The sequence below is a fragment of the Moschus berezovskii genome, chromosome 11 (assembly GCF_049115385.1).
Source record: "Moschus berezovskii isolate FMDL1 chromosome 11, NW_MosBer_1.0, whole genome shotgun sequence".
Taxonomy (NCBI): domain Eukaryota; kingdom Metazoa; phylum Chordata; class Mammalia; order Artiodactyla; family Moschidae; genus Moschus; species Moschus berezovskii.
Genome location: NC_142470.1, coordinates 57,113,374 through 57,135,930, shown reverse-complemented (window position 1 = coordinate 57,135,930; position 22,557 = coordinate 57,113,374). Strand labels below are relative to the sequence as shown.

Below are 22,557 nucleotides of genomic sequence, written 5' to 3'. Positions count from 1 at the left end.
CCATGAAGTTAAAAGACTCCTGCTCCTTGGAAGAAAAGCTATGAGAAACCTAGACAGAGTATTAAAAAGCAGAGACATTACTTTGCTGACAAAGGTCTGTATAGTTAAAGCTATGGCTTTTCCAGTAGTCATGTATGAATGTGAGAGTTGGACCATCAAGAAGGCTGAGGACTGAAGAATTGATGTTTTGAACTGTGGTGTTGGAGAAGACTCTTGAGAGTCCCTTGGACTGCAAGGCGATCAAACCAGTCAATCCTAAAAGAAATCAGTCCTGAATATTCACTGGAAGGACTGATGCTGAAGCTGAAGACCTAATACTTCAGTCACCTGATGCGAAGAGCCGACTCATCAGAAAAGACCCTGATGCTGGGAAAGATTGAAGGCAGAAGGAGAAGGGGACGACAGAGGACATGATAGGAGAGGTTGGATAGCATCACTGACTCAATGGACATGAGCTTAAGCAAGCTCTGGGAGATGGTGAAGGACAAGGAGGCCAGGCATGCTGCAGTCCATAGGGTCGCAAAGAGTCAGACATGACTGAACGACCAAACAATACTTCTTAAGCTTTTGTAGGGATAAAAAATGTAACATATGTAGAAAATGTAGTACATACCTGACTAGTAGTGATCAATGTTAGCTGCCATAACTACTGTGAGGTAAGCCATCCACTTCCTTTGCCTGAAAGTGTTTCTGATATTCTGACAGCTATATCTTGACCTTCAGTCCATCAGTTTCTCCCATTTGCCTTCATTCCCTAAGACTGGGAATAGTGAGTTACACAAGAATCAACTCACCCTTTCCTGAATTTCGTCGAGAAATACTAAGCTGTTAACATATTCAATGGTAGTAGTTGGGACAAATTCAAGCTTGTATTCTGCATCTTGTGCCTCAGAGATGATGGCATCCACTTTTTTCTTGCTTAGACGAGGAAGCATATAATTCAGCACCTAGGAAAGAAGAAGGAACGGTGACTCATAACTACTTGAGTATTTCTACTTTATTATACCTTTTAGATAAAGTCTAACTTGAATGTCTGTTAAATCAGCAGGTAATGGAAGCAGCAGTATATGAAAGGGCTATTTTTTCCCCCACACTGAAATAATAGGATTAGTTTTGAAGATTATTTCCAGAATAAGCTAGATTGCACAACTTATTAAAAAGTTTACCTAGGGACTTCTTTAGTGGTCCAGTGGTTAAAAATATGCCTTGCAACGCTGGGAAAATGGATTTGATCCCTGGCTGGGGAATTAAGATCCCACATGCCACGGAGTAACTAAGCTTGAGCGCCACAACTACTGAAGCCTGTGGGTTCTGGAGTCTGTGCACCACAAATTAGACAGCCCACATGCCACAACTAGAGAGTTTGTGTGCCACAAGGAAAGATCCCACAGGACTCAACCAAGATCCAATGTGCTGCAGCTAAGACCTGATGCAGCCAAATAAATAAATAAATAAATAACTTTTTAAAAGAGTCTGCCTAAATGCTCTGATATTCTGTAAGTACCCTTTCTGTTACTTTGTTCTGTGTAGTGAACATTATGGTACCATCCCCAGTATCAACTCTACTTTTGTGTTGGGTGGTAGTAATGATTTGGAGGAAGGTGATCTCTCCTTCAGAAGCAAAGATTGAGTATGATTGGTCATAAGGTAAAATGAGCTTGGCTTTCTTTGGCTAATGTGATTGGATTAGCGTGAACCTCTGATATTAGCTGATCCAATTAAGTAGAAACTCAAGACTTGTTTAAGACTGAGAGATATCTCTCTCTCTGGACATGAATAAGGAAACAATTATCCTATGGAGCCTTTGACTACCATTTCAGAAAAGTGAGGGTATATGAGCTTTAGGATGAAGCTGGCACATCAGAAGAAAGCTGGCATACAGCATACAGTGAATGGAAAAAATCAGGTCTTTAGTAACCACTGAGTCACTACATCACACCTTTCTGATGCCCATCCACCCTCTGGACTTTTTAGATCCATATGTTTTCTGATTGCTGAAGCCAGTTTTTTTTTTTTTTGGCTTAGTATACAGTAGTATTCATCGTGCTCAGAAATGTTTGCTGAAATTGACTTTGCTTCAATTCTCTATTGTTTTCTTTTTCAACAGATGAAGCAGCAAAGCTCTAGAAAGAAGTCCAATGTCATACAGCTAATTAGTGACAGAAAAGATATTAGCATCAGGCCTGCAGCCTTTTAGACAGAGCACTGCCTTCTTTCATCTGCACCAGGGTCAGCAGAGGTTTTCTGTAAGGGCTAAACAGTAAATACTTTAGATTTGCAGGATATATGGTCTCTGTCACAATCACGCAGTTCTGCCCTTGTAGGGCAACCATAGGCAATACATAAGCGAACCGTCATGGTACAAAACAGGTGACAGGCTGGAATGATCCTGCGGGATATAGTTTGCCAATCTCTGTTCTATACCATTGTGTCTCTAGAGGTATTTTTTAGAGTCTTTATTGAATCTGTTACAATATTGTTTCTGTTTTATGTTTTTTGGGGTATTTTGGCTGTGAGGCATGTGCGATCTTAGCTCCTGGACCAGGAATTGAACCTGGGCCCCTTGCATTGAAACGTGAAGTCTTAACTACTGAACCACCAGGAGAGTCCTTTTGTGGTGGTATTTGATGGTATATATGACTAAAGGAAGAACTGAAAGTTATTGTAGAAGCAATCAAATCTCCTCAGCTCTACCACTCACTAAAATACAATCAGATCTTTAGGAACAGTTTCAGATCAGGAAACCTCAGTATCTAGGATACCTCAGTATCCTAGAATCAACCAGCATTCCTACTAGGACTCTGAACTGTTACAGCAATGTCTCCTCTGGAGGAAATCTTGAAATGCTCCAACAAAGGAAAAAGGAGCGGATGTAAGAGGCTAGTTTAAGGACTTTTGTTCCCTCACCTGAAATTGACTATGCTTGGGACAGAAAGAAATACATGGAACTTTCTCTACAAATTAAAGATGCTGAATAGACTTAAGCTAATTTTAAATAGCTGCAATACTAGAAAATAAAGATAGGCTATTTGCAGGAGAAAAATCATAAAATAGTTGTAGAGACCATAATTGAAAATTTTCCTAGTTCATAGTTACCTCCAAGCATCGCAAAGGTGATGGGATTAGTTTTTCTTTTAGTTGCTTAGTGTCAATGAGCAGCAGTCCTACATTCCTGGTGGGTCTCAGAGCTACTGCATCCTTGTGCTGTCTGTGATACTTTTCCAGTTGTTCACTAAAGAACTTAACACCTACATAGAATAATTCATATACAGCCAAAAAGATATATTAGATTTTAAAGGACCATTACACAGATATATCAAAAATCATTGCATTAACACACTTACACATGTATTTAAAATGAACTATCCATAGGTAGAGAACCTTGTATAATTTTAAAATGTTAATTCATGATGCTTTATATTTTATTCTTGTAATGAAGAAACTAACATTTCATAATGTAAATATATTTTCTGGCTCTTGCTAAGAATAGCTCATGAAAATAACTTGTCATTGCATTAGAGAATCTAGTCTATAATGGAGTGGATTCTAGAATCAGACTGGTTTGAAGTTCGCTTAATCTAACAGTTCTTCCACATCGTACCTCAAAATAAGTATGAATATGAATCCTTAGTTGTATTCGATTCTTTGTGACCCCATGGACTATAACCCACCAGGTTCCTCTGTCCATTGGATTTTCCAGGCAAAAATACTGGAGTGGGTTGCAATTTCCTCTGCCAGGGGATCTTCCTGACCCAGGGATTAAACCTGCATCTCCTGTGTCTCCTACATTGCAGGCAGATTCTTTACCAAGTATATAAGAATATTAACAACAGAGAAAGCTTGAAACTTAAGAGATCAGCCATAGCTAAAGTTATTTCCATTACTCTTCCCAGCACCTCTGCCAACCCTGCTCCCCACATCAAAGTTAAGGCCATTGTCAACTCTGTCTGCCAATGCTGCAGTTGCATTTTGATAATCTTCCTATCTCCAATTTCTCTCTTTCCCAATCTATTTCTATTGGGAAATCACCAGTGGAAGTCTGATTATCTTGAAATCATACTATTGGTCAAAAACAGCTCTTACTAATACACTTATAATACAAAACAACTCCTTGTCTTTAAAAATTGAGCTAACTTTATTTCCAGTTGCTCCCTCCACTTGAGTCAGACTGTTTTCGCTACTGTTTCCTGTTCTTCTCTAATCCTCTTACACCATCCCCAAGAGAAAAAGTTGTTGATCCCTGCCTTTATTTCCATCACCTCCTGTCCTGGTCACAAGCGGAAGTTTGACACAGTACAAAGAACACATCAGACAAAGTCTTAGAAGACCTAGGCCCAAGTCTTTAACCCACCTGTTGCTTTGGCTAAGTTACTTAATCTTTCTGAGCTTTACCTTCCTCAAGATACAAAAAACGGGATGACAATTATCTGTCCTACTCATTTTAGAAGGCTTTGATATGCTTATTTTTGAGAAATGAAAAAATTAGGATATCAAATAATCTGAGAAAACCCCTGGTGAGGAAAGCTGTTTAATGTTGCTTGGTCTAGTACTTTCCAAATTTATTTGAACACAGTCTTTTTCATAGTATCATGTAATAGCCTTCAGAATAGTGGTTCAAGGAATACCAATTTGGGAAACACCAATTTAGTCCAATACTTTCATTTTATACGTAAATAAATTTAGATTACTCAAAGTTAAATGACTTTTATCCATGTTCAAAGGGAAACAAAAGAGTAAAGCCAACAGAAGAGCTCTCTCTTGATGAGATGGAGGAGGGATGGTTTGTATAACAAACTCTCAAGTCAGGGGAAACAATTTCTAAATCACTTACTCACTGTGTAATCTTGGAGTTGCCTTATCTCTATATTTCCACTTACCTATTTGTAAAATGAGAATATTCGCCTATATAGAATTATGAGGATTAGATAAAATAGATCAGATGAGACAGCACAGTACATATCATAAGTGCTTAGCAAGTATAGAAAATATTAGTAGACACTGACTTTTATAGAAATTTAGTGGTGAGATACAGCTGATTATTTCAGAAAGCCAGAGTCTGTCTTCTGATCACCTTCTGGGGCTAAACAAAGGGCAATCTGGTTAAAAGTTTGGTTAAACAGACATTTATTAAGTATAATAAACTATAATATATCCTAGGGCTTCCCAGGTGGCACTTGTGGTAAAGAATTCCCCTGTCAGTACAGGAGACATAATAGATGTGGGTTCAATCCCTGGGTGGGGAAGATCCCTCTGGAAGAGGAAATGGCAATCTGCTCTAGAATTCTTGCCTAGGAAATCTCATGGACAGAAGAACTTGGAGGGCTACACTCCATGGAATCACAAAGAGTTGGACATTGACTGAGCATCTGAACACAACATGGTGTAGGCAGTGTTATAGTAATTTGAGGGAATATGGTATAATAGGCAAGGCATGGTATCCAAGAGGCAAAGCTACATTCTAATGGGAAATAACCGGGTTCAGAGGCTTAGGAAGTACCAGAAAGTTCCTAAAAGAGGAAGAAAACAACTTTTAGGAGTCCAGGCCAATCTACTCCAGATTCCCAGACAACAAATGGCTAATACCTATGATACCCTGGTTCAGAGATTGAGACAGGATTGACAAGTCAAGGCAGGACTAGATGAAGGGCAATCTGGGAGCTTGGTGGCCTTATCCAGTTAGGTAACCGGTGAGGGAGTCAAGTTATCGAACGTGAGGAACACGATAATAGGAGACTCAGAGGCCTTGGCTCAAAGCTGTGTGTAGATGATCTAGATGGTCAGAACTTGTTATTCGGATTAGTCTGTTTCATTTGCTGAAATGCCGGACTCCACATCTTACTGTTACCATGGTGCCACCATAGTACCTGTCAGTTCCCTTCAGTTCAACACACACTAAGTCTCAGCGTGACAGTGTTGGTGAAGAATGGTAGAAATGAACTTGTCTAATTTTTTTTTTTTAATTTCTTAAGTAGAACCATACTTTTGTTTCTTGAAAAAGTTAGTGCTTTGGAAAAAAAGGTCTGTTTCACAGTACTCTTGCCTGGAAAATCCCAAGGATGGAGGAGCCTGGTAGGCTTCAGTCCATGGGGTCACTAAGAGTCGGGCACAACTGAGCGACTTCACTTTTCATTTTTCACTTTCATGCATTGGAGAAGGAAATGGCAACCCACTCCAATATTCTTGCCTGGAGAATCCCAGGGACAGAGGAGCCTAGTGGGCTGCCATCTATGGGGTCGCACAGAGTCGGACACGACTGAGGTGACTTAGCAGCAGCAGAAGCAACTTTTCAAAACTTAAGAGACATAAAAAGTAAATACAGTGTCTATTCTTGGATTAGATTCTGGGCCAAACCAGCTGCAAACTGCTTTATTTGGCAGATTCTGAACATGGACGAAATGTTGATTTTAGAGATTTTTTTTCAGGTGTGAAAATATTTTAGTTCTGTAGGGACATGCTTTTTGAAGATGCAAATTGAGGTATTTCATTTAGGGACTGGCATGTCTAATTTACTTTAAAATACTTCAGTGTAATAAAAACAATGAATTGAAAGAAAAACACAAGAATTTACAGAAAAAAATAATGCTCATTCATGAGGCAAAGTATCAGAGTAAACACTTTTGTGCATTAGAAAAAAAATAAAACCAGTTAATCAAACAAAAAAATAATATGAATGATATGCTTCACATTTTTAAATGGTAATAATGAATGCTATATACTTAATTTACATAATCACTTGGAAATTTCTTGCCTGAATTTTACTTGGGCATTGTATTTTATTTTTTTTGGTTGAAGAAAATAAGTTTAATAAAATAACTTCTCCATGGTTCTAATCTCATGACTAAGGTGTTGATTCATACCTACCCAGTTGCAACAGGGCTGTATAAATAGAGTAACTTGAATTCCTAAGACAGAATGAATTCCTGAGATACATGTTACACTATGTAAACATTTTTTAAGAAATCTGAGGGGAAAATATTCCTTTTAACTCCTTTCCATATAGAGGCTATGTGACCTTGGCACTGGTACAGCTTCATACTAAAAGATAATCTCTTGGGGAAGAATTCCTTCCCATAATATTCTGAAACAAAATATAACAGTAAAACTAAAGAAAAAAGTGGTTCTACAGAAAATAATCTAGAAATGAATAAACTCTTGTGTTTTGTCAGGCCAACTCTTTCAGGCTACCATCTCTGTCACCACACACCATAAAACAGAAACCTAGACCATGATAAACCTTGATATGACTCTAACACATAATTAGCAAGGACAAATGAACACTTACCAGGTTCTTGAAGTTTAAGAGCTTGTAAATCAAGATTTTCATTTTCCTTGAAGAATATTTGAAACTTTTCAAATGTAGCTGCATATAATTGGGCAGATTCAAATGCTGCCTGTATGGCTTCCTAAACATTATATAAAATAAAAACAGAAAAAATTATATTTTTCCTTAGCAGAATTTAATTCTATACAACTAAAAAATGCAGATGCACACTATGCTGTGACCTGGGGATATATAAGTGAGAGAAAAGGTACCATCCTTGATGACAAAGGGCAGTTAATAAATTCTTTATGAAACTTAAAAAAAAAATACATCTTTAAATGTGACTTTCAAAGAATTGTTCCATATGATTAAAAAGAAGTAACCTTGTAATTTTTTAGATTCACGGTGAACTTATACATCACTAGTGGATATATGGCAAGAGACAATGTCTATTTATTTTCCAAATCACAAATTTTATATCTTGGTTTAAGTGTTTTTGAGTGAAGGCAAAACTATTTAGCATATATGCAAAATTACTTGCCTAATCTCATTATTAAATTCTCTGCTGGCAAGTCTCCTATTTCAAAATGTCTTCAGAATTTGCCCTAATAAATACTTTCCCTCACTTTGCTTAAACTTGGCACCAACCTCCACTTCCCTACAAGACTTTTCTTATAATACCATGTCAGTACACATTATTATAGCTCAATGGCATCATAATGCCTGTGAATGGCAGTTAGGACTTGTTTCTTGTTGATCTTGGCCTATTATTCCCTGGCTGCATTCCATTGCCTTCTCTTAATTTTTCCTACTAAGACTTCCTGCAAATGACTGCAATTTGTCCCAAGGAAAACTAGAGATGATCAATGGAATTGCTCATTCCCAACACACCAATACTAGGGTAGGTGGCTCAGACTCTTGCTTTACATACTTAGTGGGTAGTGGTAGAAATTTTAATTACAACCAATGGTACACACCCTAGATGGCTATATTTAGATATTTGTTCATTTATTTCCTTTCAAAAGACTTCTTATATAATCTTCCAGAATGTTTCTGCTGTTTACTACTTTATATTAAAAATTGAAGGGAGGATACTATATCAAAGTATATCTTCTTTCAGTTCAGTTCAGTTCAGTTCAGTTGCTCAGTCGTGTCCGACTCTCCGCGACCCCATGAATCAACAGCACGCCAGGCCTCCCTGTCCATCACCAACTCCCAGAGTTCACTCAAACTCATGTCCATCGAGTTGGTGATGCCATCCAGCCAGCTCATTCTCTGTCGTCCCCTTCTCCTCCCACCCCCAATCGCTCCCAGCATCAGAGTCTTTTCCGGTGAGTCAACTCTTCCCATGAGGTGGCCAAAGTATTGGAGTTTCAGCTTTAGCATCAGTCCCACCAATGAACACCCAGGATTGATCTCCTTTAGAATGGACTGGTTGGACCTCCTTGCAGTCCAAGGGACTCTCAAGAGTCTTCTCCAACACCACACTTCAAAAGCATCAATTCTTCAGCACTCAGCTTTCTTCATAGTCCAACTCTCACATCCATATATGACCACTGGAAAAACCATAGCCTTGACTAGACGGACCTTGGTTGGCAAAGTAATGTCTCTGCTTTTTAATATACTATCAAGGTTGGTCATAACTTTCCTTCCAAGGAGTAAGCGTCTTTTAATTTCATGGCTGCAATCAGCATCTGCAGTGATTTTGGAGCCCAAAAAAATAAAGTCTGACACTGTTTCCACTGTTTCCCCATCTATTTCCCATGAAATGATGGGACCAGATGCCATGATCTTGTTTTCTGAATGTTGAGCTTTAAGCCAACTTTTCCACTCTACTCTTTCACTTTCATCAAGAGGCTTTTTAGTTCCTCTTCACTTTCTGCCATAAGGGTGGTGTCATCTGCATATCCGATGTTTTTGATATTTCTCCCGGCAATCTTGATTCCAGCTTGTGCTTCTTCCAGCCCAGAGTTCCTCATGATGTACTCTGCATATAAGTTAAATAAGCAGGGTGACAATATACAACCTTGATGTACTCCTTTTCCTATTTGGAACCAGTCTGTGGTTCCATGTCCAGTTCTAACTGTTGCTTCCTGACCTGCATACAGGTTTCTGAAGAGGCAGGTCAGGTGGTCTGGGATTCCCATCTCTTTCAGAATTTTCCACAGTTTATTGTGATCCACACAGTCAAAGGCTTTGGCATAGTCAATGAAGCAGAAATAGATGTTTTTCCTGAACTCTCTTGCTTTCTCCATGATCCAGCGGATGTTGGCAATTTGATCTCTGGTGCCTCTGCCTTTTATAAAACCTGCTTGAACATCTGGAAGTTCACAGTTCACATATTGCTGAAGACTGGCTTGGAGAATTTTGAGCATGACTTTACTAGCATGTGAGGTGAGTGCAATTGTGCGGTAGTTTGAGCATTCTTTTGCATTCCCTTTCTTTGGGATTGAGATGAAGACTGACCTTTTCCAGTCCTGTGGCCACTGCTGAGTTTTCCAAATTTGCTGGAATATTGAGTGCAGCATTTTCACAGCATCATCTTTTAGGATTTGAAAGAGCCCAACTGGAATTCCATTGCCTCCACTAGGTTTGTTTGTAGTGATGCTTCCTAAGGCCCACTTCACTTTGCATTCCAGGATGTCTGGCTCTAGGTGAGTGATCATACCATCGTGGTTTTCTGGGTCATGAAGATATTTTTTGTATAGTTCTTCTGTGTATTGTTGCCACCTCTTCTTAATATCTTCTGCTTCTGTTAGGTCATTCCATGTCTGTCCTTTATTGTGCCCTTCTTTGGATGAAATGTTCCCTTGATATCTCTAACTTTCTTGAAGAGATTTCTAGTCTTTCCCATTCTATTAATCATAGTTGTTCTATTAATCATGCATGCATGCTGCATGCATGCTCAGTCATGTCCAACTTTCTGTGACCCCATGGACCATGGCCTGCCAGGCTCCTCTGTCCATGGGATTCTCCAGGCAAGAATACTGGAATGGTTTGCCATTTCCTTCTCCAATGACTATTAATCATAGTTGTATGATTATTTAATCATAGTTGCTTTAAATTCTGGGTCTGATATGTCCAATACCCCTGCCGTGTCTGGGTCTGATACTTGCTCTGTTTTCTAATTTTTTCCCTTTTTAATATGCCTTGTAGCTTTTTTGGATAACTGGATGTGATATACTTGGTAAAAGGAATGGCTGTTAATAGGTCCTTAGTTAGAGGATGATAAATGTCAGGGAAGGGGATATATTCTACCTTCATCCTTTGATTAGGTCTCAGTCTTTTAGTGAGCCAGTGCCTCTGTACTGTGAGTATCATAAATGTCTCTCGCTTTTTTCCCTCCTCTCTCCTTAGGTGAGACAGGATGGTTAGAGTAGGCTGGAGTTGTATATTTCCCTTCCCTCAGGTCAGTAAAGACCTGACAATACACTAGCAAATTAAACTCTGGATAACTGATTTCCTCTAAGGGCTGGCCTTGTTAAGAACAGAGTGCTCTGATGTATTTCAAATGATTCCTTTTCCCCTCTCCCTGCTGGAAGCATGAGGATATCTTTTTCTAATATTTACTGTGAGAACCTGGTTGAGCTCCTGCAGGTAAATTTCATAATACTGTGGGAGTCTCCTATAACTGGGTCCCCTGATTGTTTTACTCTGAGTTGTTCACACTGAGCCTCCAGCAATGTACCAATGACAGTTCTGATTTTCCCGTCCTGGCACTGGTTCTCACTGGGGTTTCTGCCCGTGAGTCTCTGCTCTCAGAACCATGACTCCCTGTATATATTTCTCTGTCTCTCCAATCTTGAGGGCTGTGGTTTTCCCTATGTCCTCGCCTCTCTTACAGGCCCATTAACAGTCTGTTCAGTCAGTGTTTTCTGCTTTTTACTTGTTAGGATGGAGTGGCAACTTCCAAGCTCCTTACATGTGGATCTACAAATAGAAAGATCAATCTTTTTACCAGATATCTCTTGGTTGGATGAAACTCATCTCCGTTCCACAAAAACTCCAGGTCAGCATCAAGTTCTTTAGGGAACATTGTCTTTCTAAAACTTCTTTTTCTATGGCCTTGCTACTTGAAGGACTGGCTTATCTAGATAAAAATTCTTGATCACACTTTTTTCCCTTGAGTTTCATTAAAAAGTGCTGTTCCATCATCATCTTGCTTTATATGTCATTTTTGAGAAACCTGATGCTGGTTCCATATGTTATGTTATTATTTTGCTTTGAGACCTGGAAGAAAATTTTTTTTCTTTAAAAGATAGTAGTTTCAAGAGTATGTATCTCAGAGTTAATTGGTCTAGATCAATTTTCCAAGGTACTCTGTATATAGATTCACAGTTTCCTTTCTTGGACTATAGTTATGTGTTTGTTCTACCCCTTGTTTTGTTTTTCTTCTTCAGAGACTTCAAATATGTATATTATTTCTTCTTTGCCTGTTTTCTATTTTGATTATTTTCTAACCATTTTTTTTTCTTATATCTTGTACAGTGGTAAAGAATCTGCCTGCCAATGAAGAAGACACAAGAGATGTGGGTTCTATCCTTGGGTCAGAAAGATCCCCTGGAGTAGTAAATGGCAACCCGCTCCAGTATTCTTGCCTGGAACATTCCATAGACAGAGGAGCCTGGTGGGCTACAGTCCACAGGATCGAAAAGAGTTGTACAAAACTGAGCAACTGAGGACATGCACAAACACTAGCTTATTTTCATTCTCTTGGTTGTTTTCTTGTCTTTTAAATTTTAGTTTAAGTTTATTCTCCTTTGGACACTATGAAATTTAGTCTACATTTCTGAGATAATTTTGTCTTAAAACAATATCATTTATATTTTAAATTTTGAATTTGTGATATGTTATTTCACACACATTCAGGCTTGAATATGACGTTTGATGTTTGACGTTATATACTTGAGTTTTACAGTACAGCTTTTGTTTCATGGCTTTGAGGGGGAAGAGAAGGAATATTTATTAGTTTTTTAATCTTCATTTTTCTGATTTTTCCTTATGGTAACTTCTCATGTATTTAATATATTTTAATTAATTCAGTTCATGGATTTGGAGTAACTTAGAAGATTTATAATTCAAAGGGATTCTATTTTGTAAGTGTAGCAATGTGCAGATTACTTTATCTTCTGGTTGTGGGGAGTCAGGTATATTCTGATTTTTTGGTTCTTTTTTATTTAGCAGGGCCTTAATTTTTCATCAGTTGCTTTATTTCTTCTGCACCACTCAATGTTCAAATAATGCCTCTTCTTCCTTTTTTAAAAAAATTTTATTTATTTATTTATTTTTTGGAGGCTAATTACTTTACAATATTGCATTGGTTCTGCCATACATTGACATGAATCCGCCACGGGTTTACATGTGTTCCCTGTCCTGAACCCCGCTCCCACCTCTCTCCCCATCCCCTCCCTCTGGGTCATCCCAGTGCGCCAGCCCCGAGCACCCTGTATCTACCTTATTTTCTCCCCTAGAAGTTATGCCATCTTTAATAGCTTGTGCCTTTACGTCTCTTTCCAATCATCCATGCTCTGATATACTAGGACTTTAAAAAAATCTCTTAACCATCTAGAGATTAAGTTGCATTCAATTTAAAGATAAGACAGGAAGAACATATGTTGCTCAGTTAAAAATGACTTTAGTAAAAGAAAATATACCTTTATTTGGAAGATAATTGTGTGAAAATTCTTATCATCATCAAATACTGCTGATAAGCTTGGACCAAACCCACAAGTTTTTTCTTCCACTTTATTGTTAATGTAAGGGCTGGTAAAAGCATCAAAATATGAATCAGGCACGAGATTAGGAACTGATAACACAGTGTTTTGGAAATGATTAATTGCACCTGAAATACCATCCTGTTAGAGAGAAAAGCACAAACAAAAATGTAAATACATATATGGGTATATTTATAAAAATTTTTGAATTTTCTAAAATACTAAAATAAATAAGAATAATTCATTCAACCATACCAAGTACTACATTGACTCTAAGTATATGACAAATCAGAAGACACAGCCCCTATCTTTAGGAACTATGTTTTCTAACTGAGAGAGAAATTGATAAGCAAAAAATTGCAACACATTAAGATGAATATATTACATTCATTTGAAATATGAACAAAACCCAGAAAAGTCATAAGGGAAAGAAGGCCAAGGTAGGCCTAAGAATATCAGGGAATGTTTAAAGGATGGCTAAGGCTTGCCAGGTGGTGGGAAAGAACCTGTCTGCCAATGCAGGAGACATAAGAGACACAAGTTTGATCCCTAGGTCAGGAAGATCCCTTGGAGAAAGGCATGGCAATTCACTCCAGTACTCTTGCCTGGAGAATCCCATAGACAGAGGAACCTGGCAGGCTACAGTCCATAGGGTTGCAGAGTCAGACATGGCAGACTAGCAGGCAATCAATAAAAGTTCATATTCTTTGAGCAATAATTTCCATTCCAGATATCTATCTTTAGAGAATAATTAGGTACGTAAACAATGATTCATGTGGAACGGCACTCACTGAAGCAATACTTAGAGTAAAAATTAGTTAGAGAAATACTTTAGTGTTCAAAAATAGAATGGTTAAGTTATAGTATATTTATACAAATGAAAATTAGGCACCTTTTCAAAATGGTGTCTCTAAAGATTGATAAATGAATGACATGGGAAAAGTTTATAATATAACATTACAAAGCTTATAAGAAAAAAAGAGAGCAGGATAAAACTGGTGTATAAATCCCATTTTAAAATGTATATGTAAAATCTCATGGCAAGTTAAGTCTGTTGGTATATATCAGTATGTACTAAAACAAAATTGGAGAAAACGTCTAAAAATGTTAAAAGATTATTGCTATTTGTGGCACATGGGATGACCAATGTTGCTAATAATGTCTTTCTGTGTTTTTCACATTCTCTTCAGTGAGCACAAATTAATTTTTAATTTATAATAAATAAAAAGTCTATCTAAACGATATAAAGAAAAGGTACTTCTTGAGATGAACCTTAAAAGATGAGCAGGAGCTTCTCAAGCATACAAGACGGGAGTAGAGTTCTTGTAAGTCACTGCATGTGAGAGGTCCAAGGAGGGAAGCAGGACTGTGTGCTGGATCATAAGACACCTGAGACACTAGTTCGAACCCTGGGTCAGGAATATGCCCTGGAGAAGGAAATAGCAACCCACTCCAATGTTCTTGCTTAGGAAATCCCATGGACAGAGGAGCCTGGAAGGCTACAGTCCATGGGGTCACAAGAGTTGGACAAGACTGATTGACTAAGCACAGGATTACTCCTAGATTGCTGGCTTGGGCATCTGGATACTGCTTTTCATTCAAATACAGAAGGAAAAGTAAGTTTTGGACGAAGTTGATAGTTTAATTTATGTTGGTGTGTGTGTGCTCGGAGGCTCAATTGGGTCTGACTCTTTGTGACCCCAAGGACTGTGGCCCTCCAGGCTCCTCTGTCCATGAGATTTTACAAGCAAGAATACTGGCACAGATTGCCAGTTATTCTTCCAGGGGATCTTCCTAACTCAGGGAGCAAACCTGCATCTCTGGTGTCTTCTGCATTGGCAGGTGGATTCTTTACCTCTGTACCACCTGGGAAGCCCTTATTTTGGTGAGTTGGACTTAACTGTGGAGATTTCCAAATGGCTCTAAGTCTGGAGCCTAGAAGAAAAGTACTGGATGGAAATATACATTTAAAGATGCCATTCTAGAAGCAGTAGTTAGAACAATGGGCACAGACACAAGCACCCAGGAAGAATATATAGCATGTGAGGAGGAGGGAGCCTTTAAGGAGCACAACAGTCAAAGGTCAGACAAAGAAGATACTCCAAAATAGAGGACTGAAAAGGAAAAGATGCTGGCACAGGAGTAAAACCAAGAGAAATTTAACCAAGGGGGAGTCTATTTCCAGAGGTGGGAGCAGTAAATAAGAGTCATATGCAATCAGAGGTCTGTTAAACACAACAGGAACAGGAAAGAATTGAAAAATGTGTGTTGGATCAAGTATTCAGTTCAGTTCAGTCGCTCAGTCGTGTCTGACTCTTTGTGACCCCATGGACTGCAGCACGTCAGGCCTCCCTGTCCATCACCAACTCCCGCAGTTTACTCAAATTCACGTCCATTGAGTTGGTGATGCCATCCAAACATCTCATCCTCTGTCATCCCCTTTTCCTCCTGCCTTCAATCTTTCCCAGCATTAGGGTCTTTTCAAATGAGTCAGTTCTTTACATCAGATGGCCGAAGTACTGGAGTTTCAGCTTCAACATGAATACTTCCAGTGAATATTCAGCACTAATTTCCTTTAAGATGGACTGGTTGGATCTCCTTGCTGTTCAAGGGACTCTCGAGAGTCTTCTCCAACACCACAGTTCAAAAGCATGAATTCTTCAGCGCTCAGCTTTCTTTATAGTCCAACTCTCACATCCATACACGACTACTGGAAAAACCACAGCCTTGACTAGACAGACATTTGTTGGCAAAGTAATGTCTCCGCTTTTTAATATGCTGTCTAGCTTAGTCATACTTTTCTTCCAAGGAGTAAGCATCGTTTAATTTCATGGCTGCAATCACCATCTGCAGTGATTTTGGAGCCCCCCAAAATAAAGTCTGCCACTGTTTCCTCTGTTTCTCCATCTATTTGCCATAAGTGATGGGACCAGATGCCATGATCTTAGTTTTCTCAATGTTGAGCTTTAAGCCAACTTTTTCACTCTCCTCTTTCACTTTCATCAAGAGGCTTTTGAGTTCCTCTTCACTTTCTGCCGTAAGGGTGGTGTCATCGGCATATCTGAGGTTATTGATATTTTCCCCGGCAATCTTGATTCCAGCTTGTGCTTCAGCCCAGCATTTCTCTTGATGTACTCTGAATATAAATTAAACAAGCAGGGTGACAGTATACAGTCTTGATGTATTCCTTTTCCTATTTGGAACCAATCTGTTGTTCCATGTTCAGTTCTAACTGTTGCTTCCTGACCTGCATATAGGTTTCTCAAGAGGCAGGTCAGGTGGTCTGGTATTCCCAACTCTTTCAGAATTTTCCACAGTTTATTGTGATTCACACAGTCAAAGGTTTTGGCGTAGTCAATAAAGCAGAAATAGATGTTTTTCTGGAACTCTCTTGTTTTTCTGATGATCCAGTGGATGTTGGCAATTTGATCTCTGGTTCCCCTGCCTTTTCTAAAACCAGCTTGAACATCTGGAAGTTCACGTATTGTTGAAGCCTGGCTTGGAGAATTTTGAACATTACTTTACTAGTGTGTGAGATGAGTGCAACTGTGTGGTTGCATTTGAGCATACTTTGGCATTGCTTTTCTTTGGGATTGGAATGAAAACTGACCTATTCCAGTCCTGTGGCCACTGCTAAGTTTTCCAAATTTGCTGGCATATTGAGTGCAGCACTTTCACAGCATCATCTTTTGGATCAAGTAGTAGGAGACCATAGTTAATCCAAGCAAGAACAATGTCAGATGTGAAGACTTAAGTATATAATTTTTCCTTTAGATGAAGCTCTATGTGTGTATGCATGTTTAAACTGCTAAGACTAATGACCAAAATAAGAGTGAGAAAAAAATAGAAAATTCATGATTGACAGTCCTGTTTATACTGCCATTGGCTAATTTGGGGCTACATGAAGCAAAATCTTATGTGTGGTGTGAACATATGAACGTGCTTAGCCTACGACTTATCTAGGAACTAAAAATACTCGTGTTGGGCTTCCCTGGTGACTCAGATGGTAAAGAATCCACCTGTAATGTAGGAGACCCAGGTTCAGTCCCTGGGTTGGGAAGATCCAGGAAAGGCTATCCACTCCAGTATTCTTGCCTGGAGAATTCCATGGAAAGAGGAGCCTGGCAGGCTGCAGTACATGGGGTTGCAGAGTTGGACATGAATGACTGACTAACACTCATGTTGGGAGTAGGGTCCTACAATAGGAAAGATTAAGTGTTGAGGTTTTCAAGGCCTATCCCTTGGTGCTTAAGGAGAATAGCCAGCTGCTAGTTGGAGAAAGCTTTCTTGTGTTATCTCCTATACTCTGTCTTCCATGTTAAGGCTATGAATATTCTGGCCTGGAAAAGGCATGAAAATCCAGTGCCTGTCTTATTGGAAACTCCTGAGAGAGTCCAACCATAGGGACCTCAGCAGTCTGCTCATCCTTGTAAATATCCTAAACAAATCTGATTATCTCATAAATTACAGAATCAAAAATTGTTGGAAGAGGAAGCAATCTTAAAACTCACCTGCCTCCTCATTTCACAGATGCATGTACTGAACCTCAGAGAGGTAAGTGGTTTCCCCAAGGTCAAAGAGCTGACTAACTGAAAAGCCAAGACTAGAATCTAGAGATCCTGATTACTAGTGCTTTTGCACCACTGTACACCAGCTAAGGACAGAAAATATAGTCTTTGATCGGTCTATTAATCTGTGCTTGTACCTGAAGGAGGAAAGCAGAATTCTAAGATGTCTTCCAGGATCCGCCCTCCCTGGTTTACATGCCCTGTATAATCCCCTTCTCTTGGCAGTATCTGTGAACACGATGGATGCCACAGTCATGATGAGGTTACATTGCAGGGAAAGATGAAGGGACTTTGCAGACATAATTGACTGTGAGTTAAGAATGTGATGGGACTTCCCTCATCATCCAGTGGTTAAGAATCTGCCTGCCAATGCAGGGGATACTGGTTCGATCCCTGGTCTGAGAAGATTCTACATGCTATGAAGCAACAAAGCCCATGTGCTGCAACTACTGAGCCTGTGTGCTGCAACTATTGAAGCCTGCAAGCCCTAGAGCCTGCGCTCTGCAACAAGAGAAGCCACGGCAATGGGAAGCAAACACACCACAATTAGAGTGTAGCCTCTGCCCACCACAACTAGAGAAATCCTGCATGCAGTAACGAAGATCCAGCACAGCCAAAACCCATACGTAAATAAATAGACATATTTAAAAAAGAAAGGATGTGATGATCCATGGTAGACCTGATTGAATCAAGTGAAAGTTCTTAAAAGAGAGATTGGGCCCTTCTCAAAGGAGATTCTCCAGCTGGTCCTGAAGAAGCAGACACACATGTTGTAACTAGATTGTCAGCTAACTTCCATCAGGAAACCAGGGACTTCGGTCCTACAGCTGCTTAGAGATCACTTTTCACAACTACCTGAGGGAAACTGGAAGTGGATCCTTCTCCAGTAAAGCCTCTGAGGAAACCTCAGTCCAGACAACACCCAAAGGGCAGCCTAGAGAGGCCCTGAAGCAGAGAAGGAGCTAAAAGGTGCCCAGACTCCTGACCCACAGAGATGGAGGTAATAAATGGCTATTGCTTTAAGTGGATAACTAGTAGCAATTGACTGCGTATAATAGCAAAAACTGGATGTATGGAAGAAACCAACACAATATTGTAAAGCAATTATCCTCCAATTAAAAAACTAAAAATAGATACCAAAACAATAAAATACTCTTAAATGTGACATATTTAAAAAAAGGTTTCAAAATGGTATTTACAACAGTGATTTCTTGAACTCACATTAGAAGGATGCCTATGAGTGAGTGAGTGAAGTCGCTCAGTTGTGTCTGACTCTTTGCAACCCCATGGACTGTAGCCTATCAGGCTTCTCCATGGGATTTTCCAGGCAAGAGTACTGGAGTAGGTTGCCATTTCCTTCTCCAGAGGATCTGCCCAACCCAGGGATTGAACCCAGGACTCCCGTATTGTAGGTAGACTCTTTAACATTTGAGCCACCAGGGAAGTCCTCTAAATTCATATACACACTATATTCTTCTGATAGTATACCCCATCAAGCCCCTCCGTTCCGTTCCGTTCCGTCGCTCAGTCGTGTCCGACTCTTTGCAACCCCGTGGACTGTAGCCTACCAGGCTTCTCCGTCCATGGGATTCTCCAAGCAAGAATACTGGAGTGGGTTACCGTTTCCTTCTCCAGGGGATCTTCCCGACCCAGGGATCGAACCCGGGTCTCCCGCATTGGAGGCAGACGCTTTAACCTCTGAGCCACCAGGGAAGCCCATCAAGCCCCTGCTGCTGCTGCTGCGAAGTCGCTTCAGTCGTGTCCGACTCTGTGCGACCCCATAGACGACAGCCCACCAGGCTCCTCCGTCCCTGGGATTCTCCAGGCAAGAACATTGGAGTGGGTTGCCATTTCCCTCTCCAATGTGTGAAAGTGAAAAGTGAAAGTGAGGTCGCTCAGTCGTGTCCGACTTAGTGACCCCATGGACTACAGCCTACCAGGCTCCTCCATCCATGGGATTTGCTAGGCAAGAGTACTGGAGTGGCTTGCCATTGCCTTCTCCGCATCAAGCCCCTAATCTGTCTCAAATGAAAGAAAACGTGCTAAACTTTCAGATACTTTTTATGGAGAAGCCATGCTGTGCACAGAACCAATGCTCCTTTTCTTACGATCATTTTGGAGATGTGACAATAGTGAACCTGCAAATCATTTAACAGTAGAACAACTGCTTCATGTTCCAAGAAGTTATTTATACACAGATGTTAAAGGGAGGAAACACATACCAGAAAATCTTCCAAAGAAGGCTCAAAGAGCAGTGACTGGACTGTCAAAATCAGTTCTGTGAGAAACATCGGAATGAGAGACTCATCTTCTTCCTGCTTCTCCAACACAGGGGCCCCCTGCAATGAGCATATGTGCAGTGTTATAAAGATATAAGTTGTTGTTGGTTACTCATTAAGTTGTGCCTGACTCTTTGCGACCCCAAGGACTGTAGCCCGCCAGGCTCCTCTGTCCATGGAATTCTGCAGCCAAGAATACTGGAGTGGGTTGCTGTTCCCTTCAGGGGATCTTCCTGACTCAGGGATCAAACCCACCTCTCCTGGATTGGCAGTTGGATTTTTCGAGGCTGAGCCACCAAGGAAGCCATAAAGATATTAAGTATCAAGGTCTAAAATAAAAAACCCTCTGTATTACAGAAGGCACATAAACTCATACAATTAGCTGATTTTATAATGTTGGCATGTCTTTCAAAGAATACTACCATAGAAATTAAAATATAAAGGCAAATATGGAAAGATTACACAATTATGTAAAACTTCTCTCCTTGTAAAAAAACTATCAATAAAGTGGAAAGGCAAACCACAAACTGGAAAAATGTATCAGTAATGGATATAGCAGATGGAAGGTTGATAATATTTAAATAGAAATAACTTGATATAGTCAAAAGGAATATATACTAATAACATGATCACTGACAGTAAACAGAAATATACTTAAATAGAAAAATGGGCCAAGGTCATAATCTGAAATTTTTTAAAGGAAATGCCAGTCAACATCCTCTTCTTTCTCTTTCTCTTGATACTAGGCCTGGCGTGCTGTGATTCATGGGGTCGCGGAGAGTCGGACACGACTGAGCGACTGAACTGAACTGAACTGAACTGAAGCTTCTTGAGGGCAAGTATTCTGTCTATGCTTTTCATCACTCTATACCCAACACTGAGCATAGGGATTGGTACACAGTAGATACTTAAGGAATATTTATGGAGTGAACACATGAGGAAGCTTTAGCAAATGCCTGTGAGAGTGACTGCAATATTCAGCGCAATGGATGTTTTCTCTGATATTAGATACTTGCTGATATGCTGATTTTCATTCTTCCATTCCATATGTGCATAGTAGACTGTTTATATTGTGAAACCTTCTAAACATTTCTCCTACTTTTTCCAGTACACAAAATATAGCATAATTCATAGAGCATAGCCAGCACTTCTCAATGAATGTTGCCCAGTGAATTTTCTTAATTGTATCTGAGTTTACCTTTTTATCAGTGACTTCAGGTTTCTCTTCTGTAATCCATTTCTGAATGACATCTGCTGAAGGTGTTCTTTTTAATTTGTCAGTGAGGTAATTCAAAAGAGAGCTAGCAGAATTCACTGTTAGGATGTGCATTGTATTCTCAATTAGATAGTCATTTAGACGAATAAAGCTTGAAAAGAAAAAAAAACACAGCTTCAGTTTTCTATTATTTTTGAAAGTGACTCTAAAGCAAGTATTTAAATTTTAAAATATAATTTCTCTTTGACTTTCTATTTATATTGTGATATCAGGGATTTACTGTCCAGAAGAGTTGTTCTTAGACATTCTTCACTCTAAAACACAAATACACTCAAATATATAACATCAATTTAGCTAGATGTTCTAACCATTCCATAGGATATTTAGTGAGGAATATGGTTATGAAAAAAAGCACATAGCTCATCTAGCCAAAGGGGCCATAAGAGGTTTTTTTAAGATGTTTTAAAGAAGAAATTAGTAAATACACATCTGTGATTTGCATTCAAATGGTAATGAAATCTTTGCTATTCAGTAATTGTTGCTGGACAGCAACTGCTAACCCCAAGATGAAAATTTAATGCTTCCCTATTTGCGTGCTTAGAATGCAAACTGTGTCAGCAAGGCATTAGGAATAACTTTTTATTCTGCTTAAGGGGAGCCTAAGGTGCCTCTCCTGCTGCTGCTGCTGCTGCTAAGTCACTTCAGTCGTGTCCAACTCTGTGTGATCCCATAGATGGAAGCCCACCAGGCTCCCCCGTCCCTGGGATTCTCCAGGCAAGAACACTGGAGTGGGTTGCCATTTCCTTCTCCAATATGTGAAAGTGAAAAGTGAAAGTGAAGTCGCTCAGTTGTGTCCGACCCTTAGCGACCCCAGGGACTGCAGCCTACCAGGCTCCTCCATCCATGGGATTTTCTAGGCAATAGTACTGGAGTGGCTTGCAATTGCCTTCTCGCCTATGATAATAGTCTCAGGGACTGCTTCACTGCTTTCTGTTGCAATACAAGCATTTTTATTCGATTATCTCACATTTAAGTGTTAGTCGCTCAGTCGTGTCCGACTCCTTGCAACTCCATGGACTGTAGCCCACCAGGCTCCTCTGTTCATGGAATTCTCCAGGCAAGAATACTAGAGTGGGTAGCCATTCCCTTCTCCAGGGGATCTTCCTGACCCAGGGATCAAACCTGGGTCTCCTACATTGCAGGCAGTTTCTTTGTGTGTGACTGGGACACAATTAAGGTTAATCAAATAGCTGTAAAAGTTGGACCAAGTTAGTGAGCACAGAGTAACAGTCATCAGTGTTTTCTAGTGCCACATACACTCTTCAGGTAATATTTGATTATTTTGTTTGCAAGGGTTACTTGCAGTGATGAGGTTTTAGAATGATGCAGAACCCAACTGGGTAAGCAGGTGGATCATAGCTCAGTTGGTAAAGAATCCGCCTGCAATGCAGAAGACCCTGGTTTGATTCCTGGGTTGGGAAGATCCGCTGGAGAAGGGATAGGCTACCCACTCCAGTGT

The 22,557-nt window shown here is 39.7% G+C and overlaps 1 protein-coding gene across 1 annotated transcript in view; it reads right to left on the bottom strand.

Annotated features, from left to right (window-relative positions):
* The window catches only part of DNAH6 (dynein axonemal heavy chain 6), a 301,941-nt gene that overhangs the window by 242,425 nt on the left and 36,959 nt on the right, over positions 1–22,557 (bottom strand). The window contains exons 8-13 of the mRNA XM_055400589.2: positions 21,021–21,189; positions 19,766–19,882; positions 12,916–13,116; positions 7,283–7,403; positions 3,097–3,248; positions 795–947 (exon numbers count right to left, since the gene is read on the bottom strand). Of these exons, the coding sequence (XP_055256564.2) occupies positions 795–947; positions 3,097–3,248; positions 7,283–7,403; positions 12,916–13,116; positions 19,766–19,882; positions 21,021–21,189 (913 nt within the window). The remainder of the gene's footprint in view (positions 1–794; positions 948–3,096; positions 3,249–7,282; positions 7,404–12,915; positions 13,117–19,765; positions 19,883–21,020; positions 21,190–22,557) is intronic.